This window comes from Hippoglossus hippoglossus, chromosome 21 (genome assembly GCF_009819705.1).
Source record: "Hippoglossus hippoglossus isolate fHipHip1 chromosome 21, fHipHip1.pri, whole genome shotgun sequence".
Lineage (NCBI taxonomy): Eukaryota > Metazoa > Chordata > Actinopteri > Pleuronectiformes > Pleuronectidae > Hippoglossus > Hippoglossus hippoglossus.
The window spans coordinates 16275229-16293152 of record NC_047171.1 but is presented as its reverse complement, the minus strand read 5'-3'; the positions used below and the strand labels follow the sequence as shown (position 1 = coordinate 16293152).

Below are 17924 nucleotides of genomic sequence, written 5' to 3'. Positions count from 1 at the left end.
CAGCTCTTAGAGGCTTTAGGCTGAATGGGATTTGGATGCTGTCCTTCCAATCATAATATAATACTGAAGTTAGGAAAACCAGTAAAATGTCTGAAATTTTTATTCAAGGCTTTTTTTTTTTTCATAATGCCTCAATAAAAATTCCCATTAAAACAATTTAAGGCCCGGCCTACATATATAACGATTTAAGGCTGACCTTTATGAGAGTTATAAACGCTCAACAGTAAACCAAGACAAGCTTGTTACAGCCTAATCCATGATTCTTATTATTTGTAGTGAATTTATTGGCAGGTCCTGTAAATGGCTCACATGTTGTTGTTGTTTTTTTTTTAAAGCAAATAAACTAAACATTACTTAACATTATTTATTTTTGAATTTTGGTGATGTTGCCTTGGCACCGATTCCGCGTAACTTCCCCTCCTGTGACGGATCAAGCCATTTGAATGGTGCCTGTTGACAGCAGGACGTGTACGTGTCATCGATATGTCTTCATTCACACACCTTTCCTATCGATTTGGGATCGTCTGGCCTCGAACTACAAGGCGTGTCACTTTTGGGTGCAAGGATTCTGCAACTTGAACAGCAGCTGGTATTTAAAGAAAAAATATTTATCAATCAACAATCAGAGAAATAATTGATTTCTGTCGTAAGAGAGTGAGGGGGGGGGGGGGCATGAAATTCCCCACATGCACGTGCTCCTCTGCTGTAAGTGATTGTGATAAACTTGATCAGCAGCAACTGAAGCGAAAGGTCTGAATATATTATTTGACTCAATCATAACTTTTTGAAATTTGGCACATCTCATCACTTTACTTAACAGCAGCTTTTTTTCCGTCTCATTTTACTTTCCCCATTTTTTAAAAATATTTTTTGTAACTCCTCCATGTATAACCACGTATGTCCCGTTGTATTTTAGAAATTAATATTATAAATGTTCGAGAAACACAGAGGGGCAGTGGGTGCATCCCTCGTGATGTGTTTAAGGACCCCTGTTACACACACAATAAATTAAACGCCACATGCATGGGAATTTTTTCCCATATAAATATATTAAAATTACATACAAATTCCATCATTAATTTATTAAAATGTATGAAGTAATAAAGGGAAACTATTCCAGTATTTACAACTATGAAACTAAACTATTGACTTGTGGTTTTCCGAATGACCTGAAGCTGTCGTTGCCTCAGACGAAAGAGGGGGACGTCTTAAATCTCTCTCTCTCTCTCTCTCTCTCTCTCTCTCTCTCTCTCTCTCTCTCTCTCTCTCTCTCTCTCTCTCTCTGTGCCCTCTCTTCCTCTCTCTCCCTCACTCTAAAACAAAGGCGCTTTGTCATAAACAGGGTTATTTTACCAAAAGGAGTCAAGAGGGCAACATATGTGGTCTTAACGGGTCAGAGGTCAAACATCCATGAAACACAAGGTCACGGGAGGCACACAAGTAACCTTCCAGCGCGTCAACATATTGATATTGTCAGATGACAGAGGAAGAAATGTGTTTCTGTCCCCCTTCCCCAAATTAAAACACAGGCAACGCTTCCTGGTGTGATCAGCATTATTGATTTTATTGATGTAATTTGCTGCGTCAAAACTCTTCTCTAACTCCGGATCAAGCCCTGGCTAATATTTCATGTCTGCGAGTTGCTGCTCCTAAAACCTGTTGAAATACTGCTCTTTGGGGGATTTCCAATAGACCCCCTTTCTTCCCCAAACAGAAGGGAGAACCCTCAGCCATGTGCCGCTGTACCCGATGGATTTTCTTCCTCCCCTCTCCCTCTCTTTAATTCTCTCTCGCTTTTTTTTCCTTTTTCTTCCTGGGGAAGGTTCTGTGGTTCTTCCAGAGAAATAAAGAAGTTCTTATAGGGGTCGGCAGACGTGACTTTGAACTTGGATCAGCTCCTGTGTTTCCTGTGGTGCGGGTCGAAATAGACTTGGAAGAATGGCACACAACGCGCAGCCTGTCCCACTCTGAGCTAAGAGACACGTTTTCCCCCAAAAAAGACGTTTTTTTTTCTAAACGTTTCCCTCAGCCGTCAACGTTATTCCTGCGGTTGACAGAACACCGGAGAGCTCAGGGAGTTATGGTTGTGTGTTGGGACCAGGAGAGCTTGTGGGATTTTGGGGATTTTGGGTGAAAATGTGAGTATATCCTCCTTCCTTTGACGAGTGCTGTGAATGAGCAGCTGTGGTGCAGTCTATCGCCTGGATATAGCAGATTGAGTGCATGCGTACTCGCAGTGGAAAGTTGCCAGTAAATTGTTCCTTCTATTTTTTAACGTGTGTGTGTCTGTACTGGATCCAAAAAGGAAATCCCACGAGGGAAATGTTAGTTAACAGTGTGGCTGTGCATTCATTGTTTTCTATGAGGGCCCACTCTCATATAGAAGCTCCATTACACCCTCACTCCTTATCAGCTATAAAGACGTGACTTTTATTGCTTAAAACTTTACCATCGTGAGTTCAGGAAAAGAAAAACACACCACCACTAATGGTTTACTCGGATCTAAAGCGCAGCTCGCCACCGTGACATGTCACTTAATTGGTGTGGTGAATGTGAGAACCACCGAGGAGGCAGAACCAGCAACATATGGAACCATTAAAGGAACCAACAACCACTGGTGGAGCACCACTACAGGCCCAGTTGTGGTTCTTACAACCAGTGAAAAAAGGAAAAGAAAAAACACACCATCTGGAGCCACACATGCTTTTTTTCAGCTGTGTTTAGTTGAAGTTTAGTCAGATTTGAATCGTGCAATAAACCACATCTTAAATTATTAATAGATTATTAAGATATTTAGGATCATAAAATGAATGTTATTTGTATTAATATTTAAAACAGATGTTTCAGCAACATGCACACAGAGTTTATTTAAAAATCCTAATAATAATAACAAAATAGTAAAAGTGAGATTTCATTTTGCATTAATATATTAAGACAGTTCCTGTTTGCCATTCAGTTTTCCAATGATTAAGACTTTTAGGTTAATGAAATCATTTAATATCCAAACAGTGTGTGATGCTTAATGTATGTGAAGGTGCCTGCGCATAATTCAAACTATTTTCTGCAGTTGTATTGACATGTGTACTGAACCTAATATTGTCCTTATGGTCCAGTTATCATGGTTATGTTATAATAATTCTGTTTTTAATAGCAGGGTATAGCGTAAAGGTGAATTTACTTATTGTTGTTTGCAAATGTAAACAGATTTATAATATTTACTCTGCGTAAACAACACATTTCCTAACACGCCACATATTTTTTCCCCTGGATCTTAATGTTCACCCGTCTGTAATGTCATTTTTTTTTATATTCAACACTCAACAACATGATACCTATGAAGCATACACAACAAGAACACGTTCGCTCCTCTCTCCTAAGTCGTGTTCCTTTTTCGCCTCCATGCCCCCCAAATGTTCTCCCTAAAAGTAGGCGGTAATTATTAGTGGAAAATGGCGATGCGCTATTAAGTCGCCTGGGCGCTACCTGCTATTGGAGGGGCACCTGGGATTGATGAGGCGCGGCGGCCAATGAGACGGCGAGGACTGGATGAACGGGCTCCAGTTAAAGGGGGCGGAAGAGGAGGTAGAGCCAGTCCACGGAGAAACAGGGACCCTCCGCGTTAAAGGCAGGCAAGCCACAGAAATAAACACATACCCAATCGGAGCAGCGATTTTCACTGAGATGCTCCAGCTACTTTCGCTCTGTGTGCGCAAAGGACACCTAGTAAGATAATTATTGAATTCTTCCAGTGCGTTTTTGTTAACGCAGCCAACTGTCGCAGTCCAGAGGAGGGGACACGGAAACTCTTCACTTCGTCTCATTTGGATTTTTTCACTCACAAATTCACCAGATTTTAAATCCAGTGTTCCATAAAGACAAGCTGATTTTTTTTCTTCCCTCATGACCGGAGCGACGATTTGAATCACACCTGATATGGTGTTTCCAAGGTTGGAAGTTGAATCGATGCGCACCAGCATCCACATTTGATTTTGTTCTCCTCTGTAACTTATTCGCTGTAGCTGATTCAAACATTTAAAAAAAAAGAAAGAAAATTCGTTCTCTGCGATAATGTTGCTGGATGCTGGTCACCAGTTCCCCGGACTGGGAGTGGGCTCATTTGCCAGGCATCACTCAGCCAGCGAGATGCAGGAGAGAGACTTGAGTTTGGCACAAAATAGCTTTGTAGACTCGGCACACATGGGCGCGTTTAAGCTGAACCATGATCTCTCCCCGGGACAGAGCTCTGCCTTCACCACCCAGGCGCCCGGCTACCCCGCTGCGGCTCTGGGGGCTCACGCCGCCCATGTCACATCGTATGCAAGCTCCCCTTTCAACTCCACCAGGGACTTTCTCTTTCGCAGCCGTGGCTTCGGAGAATCCTCTCCGGCGAGCAGCCAACACACTATTTTTGGCCCCACGGCAGGATCCCTCCATCACTCCCACACAGACTCTCAAGGCCACATTCTGTTCCCCGGGATCCACGAGCAGCATGGCTCCCACGGATCCCCGAATGTCCTGAACGGGCAGATGAGGCTCGGACTACCCGGAGAAGTTTTCGGACGCTCCGAGCAGTACCACCAGGTCTCCAGCCCGAGGACCGACCCGTACTCGGCCGCGCAGCTCCACAACCAGTACGGCTCCATGAATATGAACATGGGGATGAACATGGCAGCCCACCACCACCCCGGTGCCTTTTTCCGCTACATGAGGCAGCAGTGCATCAAGCAGGAGCTCATCTGCAAGTGGATCGACCCCGAGCAGCTCAGCAACCCGAAGAAGTGCTGCAACAAAACTTTTAGCACCATGCACGAGTTGGTCACGCACGTCTCCGTGGAGCATGTCGGTGGACCGGAGCAGACCAACCACGTCTGCTTCTGGGAGGATTGCCCCCGGGAGAGCAAACCGTTCAAGGCGAAATACAAACTGGTTAACCACATTCGGGTGCACACCGGGGAGAAGCCTTTCCCATGCCCCTTCCCCGGCTGTGGAAAGGTCTTCGCACGCTCGGAAAACCTGAAGATCCACAAGAGAACACACACAGGTAATTATTATTACGCACTAGAATATTTTCCTGAATTTATTTGGATGGATAAGGCTTTTGTTGTTGCTGTTACTTAAGCGTGTATGTGCAATTATTGTGCTGTTGTTGTTAGGGTTTCAAACGCGCCTTGCCAAGACAAACACACATTAAGATCTGATTAACAGCGGCTATTCCAGGCTGTTTAAGTAGATAGTAAGAAAGTAGAAACAGAGTAGATTTGGGAGCACGTCCAGAGAGTTAGTTGGTTTAAAGTGGTGCCATTTCTTTCTTCAGTTTACGCACAGGCACATTCTAGCGGTTGTTGTTTAGTGAAACGTTTACGCACAGAAAAAAATAAAATAATACTCGATGTGTGGAGGTTTTGGTGTTAGTGGGTAAACTTTAAAATGGGTCAAAGGGGAGTGTGCCAACGCGTAGCGTGCACCGTAGAGCTGCAGGGCTCGTAGTAAATCATATCAGTTTCTTCACGGTAGCGTGTTTACGATAGTACGCGTTTTATCAAAGAGCTCAAATCGCTTCTCCAGTTTTACGCACACGCATTGTGTCACACTGGCACATTTGTACGCGTATTTCAGGATCGATTTGTTCTCGATATTTGTGGAGTAGTTGTGAGTGTGGATTTTCAGCCGAGCCCTGGTGCCCCTCATGCCGGAGGAGTTGCCTTTTGTTTTGCGATGCGTCCCTTTAGATAGAGGAGCTGAGGTGCTAGACGGGGGCCATTACCAGCCCTTCACATTTGGACTTATTTTCTTGGGGAATACATGATGGTGCCGTGCCACAGAGTTGCTCAGGTGCTAATTAGATTTTTATTGTCTCCCAGCAAATGGTGCGCCTTCTGTAGGCCTACTGAGGACGGCCTGATCCCCCTCTTTCCCACCCCCTCCAAATCACTATGCGCATTATTTAGGCTAAATAAGACGTAGAAGCTACCCCCCATCCCATTCACTAAATACGCTTCAAACTTTGCATAGGCTAAATCAATTGTGACTACGGTATGAGGTGTTTTAAAACTGTGTATTTTTTTAAGGAACACCTTCATATTTCTCCACACTCACAACTTTCGGATTTTAATTTTACGCACTGAATGATGCGCACAGATCCTTACTGTTACACACTCTGCCCGAGGCATTTCTCTGCAATATATCTCACTGTCTTTTTCTTTTCTGCTTCCCCCCCCCCCCTTTCAGGAGAGAAGCCGTTCCAGTGTGAGTTTGAGGGCTGTGACAGAAGGTTTGCAAACAGCAGCGACCGAAAGAAACACATGCACGTTCACACGTCGGACAAGCCTTATCTCTGCAAGATGTGTGACAAGTCCTACACACACCCCAGCTCCCTCAGAAAACACATGAAGGTAAAAGACCCCTCTCAGGAAATGTGTGTTGAATACATATGCCCTGTGTTTATTTGTTATTTACACCTAAGTCCTAATGCTAGTGGTACTTTTGTGGAGTGTGAATAATTCATTCCCATCCAACTTAACATAATTTGTATTTTTCCCATGCACATGTCAGATTTTAAATACTCATTTGTATTCTTTTAATTTCCTCAGGTTCACGAAGCGTCCCCACCACCACCACCATCAGACTCATCACCAGCAGCCAGCTCTGGGTATGAGTCCTCCACGCCTCCAGGCCTTGTGTCCCCCACCACCGAGACCCAGAGCAACACCAACATGTCCCCAGCCTCAGCCGTCCACAACTCCACCAGTCACAGTGGCCTATCCTCCAATTTCAGTGAATGGTATGTTTAGGACTAAGGCGAAACGAGGCGACACACACACACTCGCTTTTCACAGCACTGGAACCTCCAGCAGGAGATTTTGGGGGACCTGTGCACACGAGAGGCACACAAACATTTGTTTATTTTTTATTTTGTTACTTCTGATCCACCAGGGAAGACGATGATATCCAACAGAGGAAAAATATGTATAATATTCGAGGTGTATTTCATATTGTAAATAATTACTAAAAGCCCACTTTTTCCCATTGGTTGTGATAGTTTGTCAGTCTTTGGTGTATAGATGTTCCTTCAATGGTAGCTATTTCTCTAACTGGACTTTTAGTGCACATATTACGATTAAATTGTACTATAATGTTGAATATTGTGATCTTAAGGCAAATTGATTGTACTATACTTAACACCTATAAACTGGAAAGAGTGCCAAAGTTAACATTTAACTCAAACAGACCACAATATTATGCTTGTGAATGTATGTTTTAGTTTGCTGGGCTTAACTTGTGATGTTTTGTGCTTTGCAAGTTTGAATTGTGAAATACTATCTGGAAGATTGTGAGGAAAATAAACGTTGTGCCGTTCGGTTTTCTGTAACTATACATCCATCCTTTTGTAAATATCAGCTGCCATATTTATCCATTTGTAATTAAATTATGGTATTTACTTGCTACAGATGAAACAGTATTTATAAAGAATGTTTCTTTACTATAAATATGTACAATTATGAGCTAAACATGGGCAGTTGTTTCGTTATGTGCTTTTGTTGAAAGTTTTAAGAGGTGTTTTCTTCCTTATTGTGATAAGAATTTTACTGCATACAAATATAATAAAAGGTGTTGCAAGTGCTAAATATTTGCTTTGATTTTTCATGCTTTGTGCGGCCGGTGCAGCTGTTAGTGAGTTGTTTCTTGTTTTTTGAGGTTTTTAATCTAATTTCTCAAGATGCGAAAAATAACATCTCAGTTCTAATTTAGGCGTCAAATCTTGATCAAAATCTCTCTGCTCTTAATTCTTCTCCTTGGGTTTAAGAGCATTGTGATGCTTTACCTCCATTGCTCACAGGCCCTGCACAATGTGGCTGCTGTGACGCTGTGAATAAACCAGAGATTGGGGAATTCATCTGAACTGTGTGAACACAGTCAGAAGTGTATTAAAATAAATTACCAAAGGGAATTAATTTGTATCTATAGTCACAATCATGCTTTTGAATTTTATTTATTTATTTGTTTTAATTTAAATGAAAAAGAAAAAAGCAAACCTGAAGCAATTTCTCTCAATTTTTCACACTTGGGGCTTGTGTGCATGCAAGGGTGTTCACGAAGGGGGGAAACACTTTCCCCCCCCCCCCTCCTCCACAAATCACATCTTCGCACTTTATATTTTCCCAGGTCAGTTACTGAGTTTATTTGAAAACACAGCCTGTAAATGTAAACCCCCCTCCCCCCTCGGTCTGGACACTTTACTGCAGAGTGCTGGGCTGAGACAGCCGTGAACTTGAACTTGACTTGGCTTAGACCTATATGGATGAAACCTCCTGGCCATATGTTCCCATGGCCCTGCTATCCATTTAGAGGGTTTTTTCACTTCAGATGTGTTAATTTGACGTTGCTGTGAGTGAGGATAATGGCCCACGTTAATGTCACTGAACTTTTTATAGCACAAACGTAGGTTCACAATGGTCCGAGCTGACCGAAAAGAAAAATATAACCTTTAGATGCATTAAATAATTTTTTTTTTAATTTTTTTTAGCTGTTTATATGTTGTTGTGTGAGGCTGCTAACTGCAAACATGCCTGTGTGTGAATAGGTTGCTGTTAATATCCTTGTGTGCACCATGGATGTTCAGAAACCTGCAGCAAACACGTAGTGGGACTTGTTAGTGATGGTGGATATCGCTGCAGGCCGAGTCTCCCCAGCAGCAGCAGCAAGTGGCACTCACTCAGTCTGTTCTTATGGAGCTGCTGCCTCCTGTTATACAAGCTGCTCACAGTACTTGGCTCCCAGAACTATGTAGTAAATAAAAAAGGTGGAGACGATGCTGATTACAACCAGAAACGAGATCAATTAAAACCAGTTAGAATCTTACTTAAAATTATGTTGTTTTTTTTCTTCCTTAAAAATCCACGTTCACAAGTTGGTAACATCACCCGTTACCATCCCCCATATTTACATTATCAGCCAATCAAAAGCGCGTAAAACTCTTTTTTTTTAGGAGGGAAATAAAAAGGGAATGCACCTCAGACGTCGATGAGAAAAGTGCTGGTTTATACATGCAGCTTATTCAGCTCTGGAAATCGCCTCCTAATGGCCCCTTCAGTGGCTGGCCCGGTGACCCCTCCGGCGGAGGAAGGTATGACCTGTGGGGAGTGGGAAAGGTCAGCTCCACACAGTGCGTCGATGCCGGTTCCTGTTCGACTCCTGCTGCGCTGATATTGATCCGCGGAGAAGGAAGCACTTTTTCTCCTCCTTCTTCTTACCTCTCACAGCTCCTTGTACATTGTTGACTGTACTGTGAAGACGCAGAGCTCAGCCGGCTTCACTGGGCCTGCAGCTCCTCGTGTTGGTGGTTTTTTTTGTTTTGTTTTAAGTTTCATATTTGAGATCAAGTCAAAGTTCAGGAGGAAATCTCGGAAGCGCAGTGATAAGTTCAGTGCGTAATTTGTATCCTGCGTGAAACCCGCGCGTATCCACATTTTTAATTGTGGAAAACCTATTGGGTGCCGACGTGAGGTGGCTGTTAGATTTAAGACATAGAGACCACGTTATAGACAATGAACTGTAACTATATTATTCAGACTATGGAGTTAAATCGTCTTTTGGCACAGGCCACATGTGAATGTCCAGATCTTTGTCATCCTTTCAGCAGGTTGATGTAACTCTGTTTCAGGGACTAAATCCGCTGGGAAGCACGAGTTTTATTTCATACATGGATTCGTGATGGATTCCGGTTTAAAACAACTTCTTTAACAGCTTATAGCAAGAATTGTAGTGTGTTTGGGGAGTTCAGCACGCGCAGACTCACTGAATGACAGATATTTACTTATTTAATCACTTTCTGGATGTGTCATCAGATACAGCGTTATTTAGGGCACAACTACATCAGTCTGTGTGTGTGTGTGAGAGCGAGAGAGAGAGAGAGAGAGAGAGAGAGAGAGAGAGGGGTGGGGTGGGGGCTGCCACAGGCCATTTTTATGATCAACACCAGTTGACAGGGGCAGCATGTCGATATTTGGGACAACATTGTTGAAATGAAGCTCCGCCGCAATGAGCTGAAATCTCTCTCTGTGCGCTCATGGCTGGAGTTTGGGAGTGAGAGGGTGAAACAATCAAGCAGCGGTGGTGATGATTGCTGGGCCTCCAGGGAATGAAATCTGCTCTGGTGCCTTCACAAGCGATGCCCTACAGCGGGCGCACGAGCGTGTGTGCGTGTGTGCGTGTGCGTGTGTGTGTGTGTGCGTTTGTGTGTGTATGTGTGCGTGTGTGTGGTGTGCTTGCGTCCTGCAGGCTGCACTTGTTGGTGCGCAACCGCAACACGCACGTCTCAGACCTGTCAGACATTTCAGGTGCATTTATCCTCAGCTCTCTCTTTCTTTCTCTCTCTCTCTCTCCGTCACACACACACGCCCAATATATACACTTAATGTGCACTGTTTAATTTGGCTTGTAACGAAAATAAAAATCTATGAGGATGTGATTTCGAAATAAATTGTATAAACATCCATCTTCTTAAGGTGGGAGCGTTGGAAAAATAAAACGAGAGCAGCAGCTGCTGAGAAGCTTTTATTGTTTATTTTTCATTTATTATTAATCAATTATAGCAGCGTCAATGTTTTATTTTTCCAAGTGTTATTTAAAGGAGAACATAGTGTTATGTTTTAATTTATATTTTGTATTACTTTATATAAAACCTGCTGAGAGAGCTACACCTATTACAGCTTTTCCTGGTAACACATCCGCCTCAATTCAAGTACGATTTACTTTAAGATATGAAGCGTCATCATGCACAGTTTAGATATTTGTTGTATTTAATATACACTGGGCTTTGAATTGCGCTTCAATAATCAAAAGTGAGAGTTGTAGAGTAACAAAAAACTAACATTAGAAAAAAAAATCTAATAAATGTCTGGTGTTGGCCAAAAAAACGTAAGAATTATTCTAAATGAAAACAAATCAATTAGCAGATAAATAATACTTCATACCAACAAGGAGCTGTGACTATTTGTAATTAATTATTTACAAACACACAAGTTTGTAAAAGCCAAAATAAATTCCTTCCAAATCAGCAAAGATATGTTACAACAATTATGTATTATTATTTATTTTACTAATAATAGTAAAAATACTAACTTTTATAGTAATAATAATAATGGAATACATTGTAGCAAAGAAAGTTCCATATAAACTTTTGCCTTGTTCACCTCAAAGCGTTTATTTGTTCTGATTTAAATGACTTATATGTGAATCATGAACGTTTCATGTTTATTTATTATTTCAATTCGACTTTCTGTTTGCCAAACTTCCTGTTGGTGCCTTTATAGAAACTTATTAATACCCACATTTCAGTTGAGTGAATATGTGTCAGGGCTGAACCACTCACTTCATTGTAATTTCGTATTTAGCACTGAATTCGTTTCTCGACGTGAAACTTCCTCAATGGGCCTCGTCTGCAGGAACAACATGAGTTTTATCAGCCGACGTGTTTGGAAAGAAAACTTTTTTTTTTTTTAAACAAACGCTGGATCCTCTAATTGAATTTGAGCTGCTCTAATGAAATGAACGCGTCCGGCCGCCGGCCCGTGTGTTTTTATAGTCACACACACACACGCACACGCACACGCAGACACACACACACACACACACGCACACACACACACACACACACACACACACACACACACACACACACACACACACACACACACAATATAACTATCATGACCAAAAGTAAAACAAAACAAATGATAAATAAAAACAATGTTACAGGCATAATGTCGCTTCATGTATTCATGTAACATCTCATCTGAAAATTGTTATGTTCTGATATGAATTTAAGTTTGTGACTTTGACCTTTTGTGTCATAATAATGTTTAATGTGAGTCTGTGATGTGAATGGAAGGAGGAGGCAGTTTATGACATGAGGCCCTTCATGGTGTAGTTCCTCTTCCCCTCCTTCTCCGTCTGCAGACCACTGTGGTCCATATAATGAGTGCTGCATTAAATACATCCTTAAAATCCAATCTACTATAACACTGAAGTCCTTTCTTATATCAATTATTTGCTTCTTTCTTTCTTTCCTTCTCTCTCTCTCTCTCTCTCTCTCTCTCTCTCTCTCTCTCTCTCTCTCTCTCTCTCCCTCTCTCCTTATCTCTCCCTCCCACCCTCCCTCCCTCCCTCGCTCTGTCTCTCTGTGACATGGCTTGTGTGTTGTGTTTGCGCTGAAGTCGATGTACAGTCTGCCTTCCTGTGCCACGCAGCCCCCGTGGCCTTTCATCTGCAGTTCAGCGGCCGCCTTTTCTCACACAGATGAATGTGTTTCTGTGAAAGAGCCGGAATGGCTGTCACTTCTCCTGGCACGGCGCAGAAACAAACAAAACCCCCTACTCCTTTAAGGAAGCTGGCGCAGGCACCTCCCATTGGACACAAACACCACAGAGTCAGAAGCACAAATAGCCTCAAAAGCTAAACACTCTCCCTTTCATGCAGAAAGCTTGGCATGACTGGTCCTCTCCTGCACACAGAGAAACACAAAGTGGAGAGGTGCAGAGTAAATGACATACTTGAGCTTGACTGAGGTCGTGCTTATTGTTGTGGTCTCCCCCCCCTCCCCCCCCCCCCACCCCCCCCCACCCCTCTCGCGCTCTCCCCAAAATTGTTAGAATTCAACTAATCCCTCACAAACTCAGCATCCTCCCCTGGTGTTGCCTTTGCTGCAAGGTTCTCAATGTGGCTCCCACACAACAACACCTTGCCATATCTGTTTATTCACCACAGTGGATAATGTGCTGCTAATGTGAAGTGTTTTCAGGGAACTTTTCTGCTGCAGCCAAGGCTCGGGGAGACGGGAGCGGCTGTACAACCAAAGGCCAATTATCTGCAAACACAATACAACACAAACCAGGCGCACACTGCTGATACGAGCCTTTTGTAATCAGTAGTTTTATAAGTATTCACAGCTCAGAAACCTTTGGTTCACGCAAACTGGAACCAGTTGGGATGAGAGTCCAATTTTGAATACATGTAGGAAAGCACGCTGTCATGGCTCCCCCCTCACACACACACACACACACACACACACACACACACACACACACACACACACACACACACACACACACACACACACACACACACACACACACATATGATCGCAGACTTCCTTTTCCATTCAAAACCACACTCAGCCAAGGAAATTTTCAATTTCCCAACACCTGTAAACATGCTGTTTTACCTCGGCCGCTTTGATCTTCAAACACACCAGAGCGCTGCCCTGAGGGACACTGTGTGGAAAGGTGACCGGGTGGTGTGTGTGTGTGTGTTGTGTGTGTGTTTTCTTGTTTTATGGGAATGCTGGCTAGTAATGGAACATACCACTCGGTCATTTTGCTTTTCATATTTTAAGCTCACAATGGGAAAAGTCTGCCACGCGTTCCTCGTCATTAAGATCATCTCAGATGAGGCTGGGAATGAAAAAGATGCATTTCAGGCCCTGCTCATAGTCAAGTTCAACAACATGTAGTAAAGTAAACTGATGTAGTTTAATCTGAAGGTCACTGAAAACTAAATTACAAAGCTCCAAATCCATTACTTCTCCCTTGAAGGATAATTTCAAATAGGGACAAACTATTAGGAATTTCCAAAGTTTTGCATAATTGTTTCTTAAAGTTGAAAAAGAAAACTTTGAGAGCAAGAAAAGACGGGAGCAAAGTAAGAAAAGACAATTATCAGATTGTGCAAAGTAAGAAAAGACAAGTTTAAAGTAAGAAAAGATGAGTGCAAAGCAAGAAGAAATGTGCAAAGTAGGAAAAGACGTGTGCACGTGCTTGGTTTTGACACCAGCTTGGCTCAGTCTGTGTTGTGTGAAAAATTGATCATGGCAACCCGCCTAACATGATCATTCAAGAGATATCTTGATTTTAAAAGAAAATAGTCCATTAAATGAGCAAATGTTGGATTTCTTTTGTTTTTCCGAGTTACACACGGTGAACAGCGTTTGATTTAATTTCTCTGACAGTGACAACAAACTAAAAGGTCATCGCTAAAACTGTATAAAGATGTGAAGATGTAATCTGTGATTCATTTATTTATTTTTTAAAATCAGGTTGATCTCTTTGTCTGAACATTCATTGTGACACATCAGAAAAGTTTTCTAAGCACCGTTAAGGAGAAGAAAAAAAAAACACAACTTTCATGCCAGTGAAGGAAGGTGTGAGCACAGTGTTCATGCTCCCCCCCCCCCCACTCGCTGTCACTCACATTCAATTCATGAGTGATCAGAAAACAAAAGTCACAACTCGTACTCAAACAGATTTATACGACATGACACAGGAATGAGTTGAATATGCCCCCTGCTACTCCCCCCCAAACACACACACACACACACACACACACACACACACACACACACACACACACACACACACCCACACACACCCACAAGCCCCCCATCTGTCGTCTGCTGGGCTTTCTGTTCTCTTCAGGTATTTTTTCTGTTTCTCTCAAATCTTGACATGAGCTTAATTTAAAGGCAACAGCGACAGGAGTATTTTTTTTTGTTGTAAATTCCCCTCCTTTATTTGAGATGATTTAATTTGTGATGTGTTGTGACACGACTGTGTTGAATGTTTAATGTCTTAAATCACATCGGTGGTAAAAGGCTGTCTGACTTCCACAGGTTTATCTAATGAGACAGAAATGAAAGAGGACAGGGATCAAACCAGTTGCGGTCCCCGCGATGCAGACTCTTATTCAGTAAGTCATTATCACTCTGATCTTAACAACATTTTCACTGTCTGCTTCCCTCCAGAGGGTTCCATTCACCGGAGGAGACAAACAAATAACACACTGGTGCTGCTTTTGTCACATGCAAATCAGCAGCTCACTTCTTTCTTTCTCTTTTTTTTTTTTTTTACAGCATTTCAATCAGAAGCAGCATTTGGTCACAGCACTGCTATAGGCTATTGATTGCATTTTTTTTTTTAAAACATACAGTGAATATTGTTTAATTTCATCGTAAATGCGAAGGAGTCAGGCGTTTTCCTCGAGGTTTACCAGTGCCAGCCTCTCTCCGCAGGGGGCCGCTGGGATTGCACCCCACAGACATTGTCAGTTGTCTCAGAAGAGCCTCTGCTTGCTTACCTCCACTTCTCGGGTGTAGTGGGCCGGAAGGAGCTAATTTGATTGACTTTCACCCTCATTTTTTTTTCTTTTTTTCTTCTTCGGCTCCTCTTCCCCTTATACCTCGCAGTCCCTTGACAGTGAGAGACCTTTCTGGTCAGTGAATGTATTGACAGGCAGTCATTTAGCACTTGACATGTCAATGCCCCGTCCACTCTGGTCCTGTTACATTCTGGGTGTTTTTGTATATTCCTCATTGACGGGATTGATTTATTTGTCAGTAACGGATTGTGGCAGTGTTCACCACTGTGTAACACTCTCCAAGTTAGTATCCCTGTAAAATGAACACCAGCATTTAAAATCAATTTATTTAATCCCTGAGATAGTCCTTTATTAGTCCCACTATGGGGAAATGTACCGTGTTACAGCGGCAAAAAGGGAATAGTGGAATAAACACTCAGTAAAGGCAATAGTAAGTAAAAACACAAGGAACTATAAAAGATAGGAATATCTACAATGTAAACAACATGTATGATATTTAAATTGCACAGATATAAAAGGGTTATTGCACGGTTAGATCAGTTGAAAACCTGAAAGATATATATATATATATATATATATAAGGTACATGTGGTTGCCTGGGAGAAGAGCACAGCAGCAGGAAGGAACAACCTGCGATACCTCTCTCTCTCTTTGAGTGAATTGAATCAATCTGTCACTGGCGGAGCGGCCCAGTGCTGTGATTTATATATATATCAATAGTCTTGAGCTTTTCCTGCAGCCGCCTCCTGTTTAATCCCTGCCATTCACATGTCAAATCCACCTACGTCAATAGGGGGCCTCAGGAAAATCAAGGTCATGATGATAAAAGTTGCCATATTCTTGCATCTTTTCTCAAAAACAGGAAAGTAACAAGTGATATTTTCACAGGATCCTGTTTCTTTAGTTGTTGTTAGCGTAAACAAGCAACTCCAGTAACAGCAGAAGTTGTGATTGACTTCAGAAGCTGAGAAAGGCCAGAGACTGGAGGTCAAAACAAGAGATGGATAGTGGTGTGTGTGTGTGTGTGTGTGTGCGTGCGTGTGTGTGTGTGTGTGTGTGTGTGTGTGTGTGTGTGTGTCTGCATGCGTGCACACCGTGATAAGACGTCGAAGGAGTGTCAGGGTACCACACGTTTGTCAGCGTGCTTTCACTCTTCTCGATGTCAGCTCTGTGCATGTATTTTTTTTGAGGAATCCATATTTGTCTCGCGGAACATGAATATAAACATGACTCCAAAAACCACCTCACGTGCAGCTCCTCTGCAGACTGACACCCCCCCACCCTTTCTTTCCTCCGCTCGCCTGCAAAGGAGGCGTTGATGGGTGTGTGGTGCCCCGTTTCAGGAGTGTTGGCTAAGTTTATTTCCCACCTAGCGTCTCCTGAGTCGAGGGAGGGGGGGGGGGGTGGTGCTTTGCCTTGCCCCTCTGGATGTCCCCCCTCTTCCTGGTCCAGGAGTGCCATGCGGGAGCCTCTGTCCCACCAACACTTGAGAAATAAATCAGACACACTGCTGACAGCAGCTTACAGTGAAGCAGGAGGATGGGGAATCACATGAAGAGAGTGGTATTCATGACAGACATTTTCACGGCTGGGGGAAAAAAAAACACACATACGATTGGGAGGAGGGTAAACAGTTTGCAGTTTAAACACACTCAGATTGAATGAGAAATTCCCCCAAGTGTTAAATGTTTGGAAAGTGTCATTGCCGGCTGTTGATAAAAGAAAAATCCAACGCTGCATCAGGGAGCACGGTAGATGACACGCAGAGACGCATCCTCGTTTTCTGTCACAAAGAGTTCCACCAACAATACGAGCCCGGCTCCCCTCCTTGTGCTTTAACACATGCCTCCCGCGCTGCCTAAGATATAACATATTTAATGGAAAAGCTATAGACAGGCTGGTGTGAAGCTAAGGGTGGAATTACCAAAGCTTTAACACTGATACCGTTGGGACTCGGGCCCTAATCAGGTGGCTGAGGTGGCAGAGCCCAGGGCACGAGCAGAATTATGACGATTATGGCGTGTTAGCACATGTTTGGGGTGGAGTGGACGGACAGACAGATGAGTTCATCAGCGGCGGGATTAGCTCGCTCCCATGCTGATCAGTAACTACCACCCGGCCCTCGCTATGTCCTCATGCACAGTGGCCTCTCATTAATGGTGGAGGGAGAGTAATGGGCTATGTACATATAGGTTTTCTTTCAGAATAAATTTAAAGGCCCCGAACAGCCAATGGTTCCATGATTCATGATTATTTATGCACATAGTGGACGACTGGAATTTAGATTTCTCTGAATCGAAGCGCAGGACGTCGTGCACGTTCAGGGAGAAACTTTCCAGCCAATGGTTGATCGCGACCTCGCAGGTCAAACGCCGCAAGCTCAGAGTGACTTAAACGGCCTTGAATTCGATTTTGACCTTATAACACGAATTTCTAATTAAAACACATAATGTTATCAAATAACCTTTGGGCTCTTTAACATTGAGCGTTTCGCTTGTCTTTCAACATGTGTGTGAAAACATTTCATGCTTTCTGACCGTGTGTGACCCTGCATTGTCAGAGAAAAATGCACTGTAAGCTGGTAGGCATGTCAAGCCACAGTATGGGGTCCTTACTTGTGCTATAATCCCAGCCATGGCCTTTTAACCCTCTATGGCTCGCCATTCTCTCCGCCGCTCTCCCCTCTCCCTGCACCTGACAGTGGAACACGGAAAAACAAATGGAGACCTTGAAAACCATACGGCACCGCATGTCTGCCCTCCAAGTTGTGTTTT

General features: G+C 43.0%; 1 protein-coding gene across 1 annotated transcript; it reads left to right on the top strand.

The window, feature by feature from the left end:
- Positions 1-1410: 1410 nt before the first annotated feature.
- Positions 1411-7625, top strand: zic2a (zic family member 2 (odd-paired homolog, Drosophila), a). Its single transcript, XM_034573211.1, has 3 exons — positions 1411-5041; positions 6229-6392; positions 6591-7625. Exons 1-3 carry the CDS (start codon positions 4069-4071, stop codon positions 6789-6791), a joined length of 1338 nt encoding a protein of 445 aa, XP_034429102.1. The 5' UTR covers positions 1411-4068; the 3' UTR covers positions 6792-7625.
- Positions 7626-17924: the final 10299 nt, after the last annotated feature.